General features: G+C 36.1%; 1 protein-coding gene across 24 annotated transcripts; it reads right to left on the bottom strand.

Annotated features, from left to right (window-relative positions):
• Positions 1-1,207: 1,207 nt before the first annotated feature.
• Positions 1,208-6,473, bottom strand: LOC113357985. Of its 24 annotated transcripts, XR_003364090.1 has the most exons (11): positions 5,660-5,865; positions 4,927-5,552; positions 4,288-4,418; positions 4,034-4,196; positions 3,860-3,949; positions 2,934-3,767; positions 2,796-2,830; positions 2,647-2,682; positions 2,525-2,568; positions 1,867-2,311; positions 1,208-1,621 (listed from the first exon to the last, which is right to left on the bottom strand). XR_003364090.1 is itself a non-coding variant. In XM_026601483.1 (10 exons), exons 5-10 carry the CDS (start codon positions 3,921-3,923, stop codon positions 2,562-2,564), a joined length of 339 nt encoding a protein of 112 aa, XP_026457268.1. In that variant the 5' UTR covers positions 3,924-3,949; positions 4,034-4,196; positions 4,288-4,418; positions 4,927-5,034; positions 6,349-6,468; the 3' UTR covers positions 2,343-2,561. The 24 variants fall into 24 exon arrangements, 4 of the variants coding, with proteins under 4 accessions (XP_026457268.1, XP_026457266.1, XP_026457269.1 ...); XR_003364087.1 differs by having other exon boundaries at positions 1,215-1,621; positions 2,796-3,767; XM_026601483.1 differs by lacking the exons at positions 1,208-1,621; positions 1,867-2,311; positions 5,660-5,865 and adding an exon at positions 6,349-6,468 and having other exon boundaries at positions 2,343-2,568; positions 2,934-2,990; positions 3,628-3,767; positions 4,927-5,034.
• Positions 6,474-10,599: the final 4,126 nt, after the last annotated feature.

Raw genomic sequence — 10,599 nt, 5'->3', positions numbered from 1 at the left:
GATGAAACTCTAATTTTGTTTCTATGAAACCCAATTTTGTTTCCCTGAAACCCTAGTTACAACTGTGATGAAACCCATTCTACAGCTTATAAAACTCTAATTTCATTTCTACTCTCTGAAACCCTAATCGCAGATACCAGCAAAGCAAGGTTGGGTTTCGAAAATCCCAAATCGTAAAACAAAATTAGGGTTATAAGTTACCTGTTCTTCGCTGCAACTTCACAGTTCTTCCCCGATCTTATCTTCTCCATCTCATCTATCCTCTCTTCTTGATCTGTAACTTCACTGTCTCTCGATCTCTCTCTGTCTCGATCTCTATCGTTCTGTGTTTTGATATTTTTCTGGCTCATCGAGAAGATAAGAACCGTGGTACTCGAACGAACCACACGTGTGGTACAGGTGGCAGTCAAGTCCACTTATCAGAAATCTACATTGTATGCGTGTCATTTGTTTACAGTACCCACGTGTAATGGGTTCATTAGCATACGTGTGAATCAGTACAACGTTGTTTCTGTCGAAGGGCATTTTGGGGCATCCGTGTAACAGTTGACCGGTCAAAAAGATTAAAATGCTCCATTTTGACTATTATAGGCCATTTTAACGGATTGGGACATTTCAATATTATTTTGGGGCATTTTAATCTTTCGCCCAACGTCTTGGCATTTTCACAACCATGGTGTCCATTTTGGGGCATTTTACCACTTAACTCCAACAACGTAACTCTGCAGTTTGGTTGCAGGATTCATGGAAATGCTGAGTTGAGCGAGAAGGTAGGGAAGCTTTTACTCGAGATGGAACCAAAAGATAGTGATAAATATGCCCTGTTATCAAACATCTATGCAAAAGCAGGTAGATAGGATGATGTTGCAGAAATGCGGAAATTGATGAAAGATAGAGGAATCAAGACAACCTCGGGTAGTAGCTTAATCGATCTGGATGGCTTGATTCATGAATTTGTTGCGGGAGATGGATCACACGCACAATAAAAGAGATTTGTTTGATGTTGGATGAGATTATAGAGAAGTTAAGGTCAGAAGTAGGTTATGTCCCGGAAGCGAACGAAGTATTGTTTGATATTGACGAAGAGGAAAAAGAAACAGAACTTTGTCATCACAGTAGGAAACTTGCTATTGCTTTTAGATTTCTTAATACAAGTCCTGGAACAACCATATGCATTGTAAAGAAGCTGCGAGTTTGTGAAGATTATCATACGGCAACGAAACTAATTTCATTTGTATATAACCGTGAAATATTCGTCAGAGACCCTGTTCGTTTCCATCAATTCAGGAATGGGAATTGCTCTTGTATGGATTCTTGGTAGTTCAAGTAGTTAGAGTTGACCATCCAGATTCAAGGGGGTCTACCATCCACTTGCAAAGGCCTAGAAACACTCAAATGAACATATAAACCAAACTATGTAAAGAAAACTTCACTTGTATTCCTGACAGATAAAATGTTATGACGATGTTGCATCCCGGAAACAGTTTTGTTGAATTTTACTTTTTGATCTAACATCCAGTGTTGTGTTGACAATTTCGACCTTCACTTTTCTACAAAGAGATTGGCAGAGACAGCTTAGGGGAACTCCAAAATCTGTGGAATGCCAGAATTTGATTGTATCCTGCAGGGGGAGACAAAAACCCCTTGTAAGTAATATTATTTCAGTTTCAGTGAGTAATTTGACTGTATATTTTGCTTAGGATTTTTAATCGAAACAGATATTCGAATGCAGTTGGTTTATTTTTGGCTCTCTTATTCTTTACAGTGGATCCAAGCAGATTTATTCTATTGATTGTGATTCTTTACCGTAATCGTTTTCTAATGAAGCAGTAAAACTACAGAGTCTGAAGTTAGAATTGAGCGTACCTGTAACTGGCTGATTTGCTTAGCTATCTTGAAGTCAGGGCGTATTCAACAGATCCCATATGTTTCATTAATTTGTGAGGAATTGAGAAGAGTAGAAGAAACACATTGAAAGTTTTACAGGACCTGGAAACTTAATTTGCTTAGCTATCTGGTTAATTTCTTTTACAGGACCTGGAAACTTCACATCACTACAACAAAAACATACATGGATCATTCTTAAAAGGTGTGATCTAAGTACTGGCTGTCTGTGATCTGTGCCAGTATAATCTAAAGGGTGATCCATAGATCACAATTCTTTTGCAATGACAAGTGTGATCCTACCCAATGCAAAGAACTCAAAGTTTTGAAAGTTGAGATCTAAAGAAAAGGTTTTTAAAAGACAAGGTTATAAAGTTGTGATCTTTCCTCTAAGCTTTCAACCCAGAAGTATATTTCATTCATGCACCTGTAATTTGTAATTCAAATTAAAACTGATGTAAACCAAATCCAAAATTGCATATATATGGCAAATAATGTCATTGAACATAAAATATGCGAAATTACACATTTTTGCTGAGTCTACTGATTTACTCAGATTAACTACACATCAAATTCCTAGATAAGAGCAACCACTAAGTGTTCTAACAAGATATTCAGCAGACCATATATTATTCCTTACATGTCCAGCACTGATTTATCTCAGTCAGGTTCGAGCTTTACAACCTTGATACCACAGAAAATGAAGTTAACTTTGAAAAGCCCAAGAATACTTGCAGAATCCATAACAACCTCAAGACTTACTGGGAGTATTTTGCACGCCTTCTTCTGTAGCAGACCCTTCCGAGTTGAAAATCATAATCAAGTTCGTACAAGTGAACCATTCAAATTGAAGATGATAGAGATAAAGACAATAAGTAAGAACATAAGAGAACCATTAATGCTAGACTTACTGATGAACTGAGACGGGGGTAGACGGACATGTACCCTGAGCACCATTTGCCATTTGAATGACCAGAGGTTAAGGATTCTTTATGACAATCAAAAGATTAATGACAAGAGATCGGATTTGACACTCTAAAGACAATCACCTGCTGAAGTGACGTTTGCGCTGCTGACTCTACTGTTGGATGAGTACCTCTCATAACCTATATACAAGGACAAATTTGCAGATTAGATTGTAAAGTATATCAGATTCGATAAGTTCTATTCACGTATATAAAAATACAAATCCCCAAAAGAATGTATAGAGGATAAATTGACATCCACGGGATAAAGCAACCCTGGAAACAGCATAACAATACAAAAACTAAAAGAATACTGAATCCAATACGCAAGTCATTATATCAAATGCAGATGATATGGAAACAAGAGGATCATTCAAACTCATTGCAAAACGTGATGTTCTACCTGGAAAAGATTCAAGCAGAAAATCAACTAAGCAAAGGTGGACCCTAATATTAACAAATTATCAGCGCGCATCCAGGTTAGTTAGTGAACTAACAGAGATCAATGGAATGCCTGCACACAATCATGAAAGAGCATGACACATAATAACCTCATAATGATGCACACAGATTTCATCCAAAAGATGCACAGTACCTGCCATCGTAGATTGTGAACTCGCAGAACCTAATATTCTCTCCACTGAAGATTAATGTCGCGGGAAAATCTCACCACAGGTATCCTTAACAATCGGTGCAACAGTATCCAGTTGCTCATATATGTGAAGTCAACAATAAACATAAATTCAGATAACTAATGTCAAATATGGTCAGTGCCAACCTTTCTCTCCCCTGCGTATCTAACGTTCTTGTCACCACCAAATGAATTTCCAGAAGACACTTCCACTCTAGAAGAATCATGCTTCACAATATCACGACGACTATCCTCATCCGATACATATCTCCCGACACTTTGCTTTTCTGCAATTTTATGTTTAACTCCTTCTTAATTATCCATCTGGTTTTGTAAAATTAATTTATTATTGAAAAGAATTCAAGGAACAACGTTATACCAGGCACAAATTCACTACTCGTTTCGCTCCAAATCATCCCTAGCTTGATGCTGGTGCTTTCCATTTACAAGCAAGAACCACTATATACTCCTACAAAGATGCAACAATCAAAAACATAAGACAAAATCGGGTATATCACTTATCCCCGGCTTGATGCTGGTGCTTTCCATTTACCTGCTTAGCATCATCTCAAGCTTGTCCTCCTAAACATCATTTTAACCAAACTAAGGCACTCCATACATTTAGCACGGATCATACAGTTATACTTTTCAATGGCATTCAAAAAGACAGCTTTGGGATAAGGCATAACAACATCATAAAATTCTTGAAATTGCTCCTACAAATGCAAGGTTGAAAATAAATTATTAACCATAGAGCAACCGGGATAACAGAAAAATAAAATAAACACTAGAATTTAAGATATTCACCTCAAGGAGAGAAGGAAGAACAAGTTTCAATCCCTGACCACTAAGTTGTGACATCAATGCACAAGCAGCACATTTAGCAGGTTCACGCATAGCTAAGACTTGAACCAAAAGGCAAAATTTGAATGACGTACCTAAACCGAGACAAACAAACAGAAAATGAAATGAGATATAAGAACAAACTTCTTTACAAACCGACTGAACCAGAGAATCCATGAGGTGTATGTAAGAGTTCAAATCCCTATTCATACCTTCCACAAGCTCATCCCAGAATATTTTCTTATTATTCAATTTCACCGACAATATCAAAATGATGGAATTTATTTACCTCATCACCTAGCCATCCATAGGGATTCAGTAGTCTAGATAAGTCTCCACAGTTCATTTAGAAAATACAACTTATGAGTTACAAGGTACAAATTTTCTTGGGAACAAGCGAAAGCAAGACATGCAACCCAAGTCCATCACTGATTTCTAAAGGGGGCACTTTTAAATATCTCAGGCAACTATAGATAGATTTGGTATTAAGGTTTCACTACCTATCTGTACCTCACAAATCACCATAATTGGCTGGTAAAACCATGTGGAGTGAAAGATCAGTATTTTTATTTCAAACTGAAACAAGGTAAAGCATCAATATACCATTTTGAAGTTATCAAGAGAGATCTGGCCATCTTTATTAGGTTCATAGAGCCGAAACTGAATCCTGAGGTACGCAAACTAATCCTCTGTCAAAGCTTTAGATAGACACTGCCACAATGTAAGACAACAAAGGTTCAGATAATAACCGAAGAATAATTTAGCAATTATCACATGTACCTTATTTCGTAATTTAAGAAAAAAAAATCAAAATTTTCAACATATCTTCAAAACATTAGAAGGACTATAAACAATCCAGAGTATAATTATCTCAATGTCTTTACAAATACCCATGAATTTGAGCATTCAAAACGCTCTACAAATCCAAATGAAAAGTGTTATCCAAAGGCTAAATACTGGAAACCTTTGGACATTTTAATGACTACCCTCTCCAGAGATCCTCTTCTACTTAGACCACAATTACCGATCCCAGCTCTCACTAAAGAATCACAGAACGAAATTACAGAAACAAAAACAGTAAATAAATATCCAGAGAATGAAATTTCCTTATGTTTTGCCATGAATCAAAAACAATAACCTGAGCATTTAAGCATTTCCAAAGTGTTATCAAGGCCTACCTGCCGGCAAAAATCAACAGCTCCCATCCAATGTTGGACTATCCTAACATCCTATTGAATGTTCAAGTAGTTCAAAAAATGTTTAACAACACCCAACAATCAAAAACGGGATTATCACACAAATCGAAATTTAAGTACAGACCGAAAGTATTAATTACCTTCAAAATCCCAAGTACTTTAGAAACATCTTCTCTCATAAGCTTCTTCTTAAGATCTTTACTAGAATACATCAATCTGAAAGTCTCAATGTAAACTTCAATATCATCAGACAATCAGAAATCTCAACAATATGAGGTAACGATCTTTGTTGTTTAGACCATTTATCAGACAATTCATCAGCAAAAAACCTACTATTAGCAACAAGTATTTTCTATGGACATTCATAGTAACACTTGGTCCATCTTTAGAACTCAATGTTAATTTCCACATCACTACCGACCAAATCATTAAATCCAATAATGAATCAAGTACAAAAAAACCAAAATTAAACAAATGCTAGATTCACAAAGCACAAATCAAGCATTAACTCACCTATTTAGGGTTTCCAATAACAAAAAACAATCAAAAATAGGAAAACTAAACCTAAAACGGATGAAATCATGTCATACCAACACAAATCCGACAAAACCCCTAATCTAACCTCATGATTTCACAAGAATTTTTCTCCAAATATTCAAATCGATGTATAACTAACAATCTACCAAGTAATATTGAAAAACCAACCAACCAAAATCAGAATCAAACATGCAACTAAAAGTTTGCATCTAAGCAAACCTAAATTCAGATCAACACGACTAAAAAGGAAACGCCTAAATTCAACTTCAATGTTGAATCAAGTCGATCGTACCTGAAACTAATCAAGGATACAGATCGAATCGAACCTGAATCCAAATTAAATTGACGATAAGAATCGTTCGAAGCTTCGGACGTGATTATCTCATAGAAGTTTTTTTCTCGAGAGAGGAAAGCGAGTTTCTGGACGAAAAGAGTGAGAGAGCATTTGAAATTATTTGATTTCGTTCGGCTTCTTTTCTTTATTCTAATGGAACATCCATTAAGTGGGCACCTGAAGGTCGCGTGTTCGAGCCACGCTGATTGCAATTATTTTTTTTTAAATTTATTAAAAACAACTAATGGACAGATTTTTGATCACAAAAGTAACGTTGATAGTGGTCAAATGGTCAATTAGTTAGATCACACTTCTTAAATGTATGAGATGTATGGGTAGGTCCTTATATCTAAGATCACAAACACTATAATATTAATGGTCGTTAAGTTTTAGTCCTTAAAAGACCACAAGTGTTCATACATTGTGATGTTTAGTGTGTGATCTATAGCACTTTCTGTTGAGTGCTGTTCAACTCTCAAGCATACTACACAAGACTACATGCATATTGTCATCTTTTTGTACCATCGTGACATCGTCATGAACAGTCTCGTAACGCAACAAAAGTCTTATGGTGATGATGACAGCTGAGCTAGTTGGTAATCTGCATATTTTGTTCAAAGCAATTACAACGTTTGCCGATTGAATAAACTCGTTTAGGTAATGTTTCTAAGATCAATGACAGAGTTTCGTTCCAGCTTTATGGTAACTGAACTGCTGCTTTGGGTTCTGAAATGTTACTGTATACATCCTGGTGGTTCAACTGTCTAGAGTCTAGAACTTATGTGATGTGAGGGGAGGATTTAACAAAACTTGTACTTGGACTCGAGCTTGGGACTGAATTTGTACTAGTATAAATCCTAAGCATCTTCCATTGTTGGATCTCTCTTATTAATTTTTCTCTTTTATACCCTAAAATGTAAGGTACCTTAAAAAATATCTTCAGCCGTCTCTAAGATAATTCTCTTGTCCATTTCGTAGTTATTTCTTTTGGTACTTCTGAAGAGTTTTTTCTGAGGAGTTTAATTTTGTAGCATACGGTTGGAAAGTGAATGTGGTGATGCTGTATGATATATGCTTGCATCCATGTAAAACGCTTGGCAACTACGTGCATGACATCAGTATTGCAGATCTCAAAGTTAATGCATTTTTGGTTAAATGTATCATGGAAGATGGTGCGGTCGGTATTGCCAAGGTGTTGTGGCTGGTACTGCCGTGAATACTCAAGTGCACCTATTGCGCAGCAGCTATATTGCTGTTAAAAAGTTGTTACTACTCTCGTTATTCTTTTGTATGCTATTTCTCATACTATTTTTTCTAAGCTTTTATTCATGTCTAGCCCTATTATTATTTTAATGTAGTTGCTGCTTCAAGTTCTGGCTGTGTACAGATGCAATGCTAGTCTTCGTTTTCAAGCTCTTGTCTTCGGATGTGACCAAACGCTTGGTTCTTGAAATTATTGGCTCTACCTTATTGATGTTTGATGCAGCTGATTAGCAAAGGAACGTCAATTTCTTATGAGATCCTTGTCATTTATGGTGGATGTAAAACATGTTGAAATCGGAGTGATTCGGTAAATTCACATCTTAAATTTATGAATGGTTTGATTTTTTTCCCCCGGGATTTGTGAGTATTGCCGCTCGAAATCGATATTAGCATACGTGGCTTGATTGGGATATACCCAGATTAATTGGGGTATATCTATTTTGTTCCCAACCATAATAGAGGGTTGTAGTTGCAGGATTCCAACACTACACCCCTCATATGATTTCATTGTTGATCAGCTCATTTTAGGTTTACACTCTTAATTTTATTGATTAATTTTTGAATGTTCTTACAAGAAAGATAACAAAGTCAAGAATGATCTCTACTCTGAACTTTCTCTCTGCTATTTACTTGTTTCTTACTCAAGAAAGATCTCTCCTTCCTTTACAACTCGGATGACTATTTATAAGGAAATACATAGTGGATGACAACTAATCTGTCCTTTATTTTCGGATATGGTTTGCGACATTCTCGCAACCTTACAAATATTAACTTCGCGATCTCTCTAATTTTCGCAAGACTATCACATCTTTCTCATGATCCTTGCTGACGTCGTTTCTGAAATTGTTCTGCGACGCTATTGTGCAATACCATTGATAATTCGCTGAGACATAATTGTTGCGAGATTCTGATCCTACATCTTGCCTCTTCTCATATCTTCTCTGCAAAGTAGAGAATGATGTGAGAAATGCCGCAACGCTTATTCTCATATTCTGCATTTATCACACGTATTCTTTCTTCCATTTATTTCTCGACACGTCTTTTGTAACCGTTACTTTTTAACCGCTTAAATCTTTCCGTATTAACCATGTTTATTTTCTCGAGGAAAAATTCCCTCTATATATATTTTTTTCACCTCTTCTTCTTTCTTTTATTCTCTCTGCAACTTCATCGTTCTTCTGCAAATTCCATTGTTGCAACTTTTCTTCTTTCCTCTTCAATCTTTTTAAGTTCTTCTTCATCTTCAAACTAGATCTTCATAGTTCGTATCTTCTTCGAGACAATTCCCTGCTATCATTTTTCATGGATTCATCAAGGTTAGTCTTCTCTTTTCTTCCTTATAGTTTTGCTGAAATTGATATATTTGAAATTATCTTGTTTATTGCCTTATGTGATGTTATACTCTTGTTATTTCAGCAAAAGCGGCTCCAACACTAAATTTACAGTTCAGAACCTAACAATCCCAAATCACAGCATAAAGTTGTCGCACATAAAAGAAAGTCTGCGAATGAGAAGGTAGTAAGAAACACTATCTTTTTCTAATAACAATATTGTTGCCTCTGTTTCTTATCTAGATTGTAATTCGCAGGGTGATAAAGATCTTCATAAACCTCACAAGAAATCTCGCCACCTCAAGGCTGTTCCAACTTCTGTTCCCTTCCACCTACTCATTTTCTTCCAAATCTCCTGCGACATCTTCGCAAGATAAACCTTTATCTCCAATTCGTGAAGATGCTGCCTCTGACTTCATTTCTTCCCAAATCTCCTGCGATCTTCGCAAGATAAACCTTTATCTCCAACTCGCGAAAATGCTGCCTCTGATTTCATTTCTCCAGTTGATCTTTCTATGATTGAAATTCCCCTTGTGGTCCTTCTGCGAATGAAACCTCTTCTCTTCCCATTGAGAATGTTTCTCAACCTTCTATCTCTACTAGTTCTCTACCCAAGTCTCTTCCTTTCGAAAGAGACCGTGGAAGGGATAGATATTGCTTTCAAGTTTTATCTGAGATTCTGGATGATGGCAAGAAGTCTTCTACTGATCCCATCAAGTCTAATGTTTGCGAAATTCTGAGCAAGCATTTGGGTTCTGACAAAGCTGCTTCGCAGACAGCTTTAGAAAAAGAATGTAATGCTCTTCGTCTTGAAAATCAGAAACTTCAGAATGTTTTGCTGGATCGTGACAATCTTCGCAAGAAGATGATGAATTAAGAGGTATGATTTCCTCATCTATGTCTTTAATTTGCCTTTTCGATGGTTTTATCCTTCCCATGTTTAATTATCCTTTAAATCCCTCTTTCGCATGTTAAGCATTAAATCAGAAACGAGTAATGGAGAGATATCAATTTGAATCTGTGTTGAAGAAGCCCGTGTTGATAAAGAAGTCTTAATGGATCAATATAACCAATTAGATAACCTCTATTCATATTCTCTTGATCAAATAAATAATCTTACCAATGAAAATACCCAATTAGTTCAAAACAAGATCTATTAAGTAATGAAGTATCTCGTCTTTCTTATTCTTTAACCAAAGCTAATTTAGGGATGGAAACTTTATCAGATGAGAATAAAACCTTATCTCAAGAGAAGCGAGTTTATTTAAACAAGATGGCGATATCTTCGCAACAACTTAATATTCTCCAAAAAGTATGTGCTGACCAAGAGAAATCTCTTCGCTCTTTAAGAAATGAACTTAAAGAAGTAACAGAATCATCTATCGCTGAAAGAGATACACTCATTCAAGGTAGAATAGCTTTAAGTGTGAAGGCAAATCAGCTTAAAGAACAATATTCCAAATTAGAAGAATCTTATTCTTCTCTTGCGAAGAAAAATGCCTTCCTTGTTTCTAAAGAGAAAAATCTTCAGTCTCGACTTAAAGGTTTAGTTGGAGATAAATTTGATGACGCAATGGATTGGGAGAATAGTTGTCTATCCTTGATTCAACACCTT

Source organism: Papaver somniferum, chromosome 3 (assembly GCF_003573695.1).
Source record: "Papaver somniferum cultivar HN1 chromosome 3, ASM357369v1, whole genome shotgun sequence".
NCBI lineage: Eukaryota > Viridiplantae > Streptophyta > Magnoliopsida > Ranunculales > Papaveraceae > Papaver > Papaver somniferum.
This window is presented reverse-complemented; position numbering and strand designations above follow the sequence as displayed.

Coding starts and splice junctions, on each gene's coding strand:
- LOC113357985 (XM_026601483.1), bottom strand. CDS start 3,923: ATGGAAAGCACCAGCATCAAGCTAGGGATGATTTGGAGCGAAACGAGT. Junction 3,768..3,859: donor GAGTAGTGAATTTGTGCCTG/GTATAACGTTGT, acceptor ATAAAATTGCAG/AAAAGCAAAGTGTCGGGAGA. Junction 2,991..3,627: donor GATACGCAGGGGAGAGAAAG/GTTGGCACTGAC, acceptor CCTTGTATATAG/GTTATGAGAGGTACTCATCC.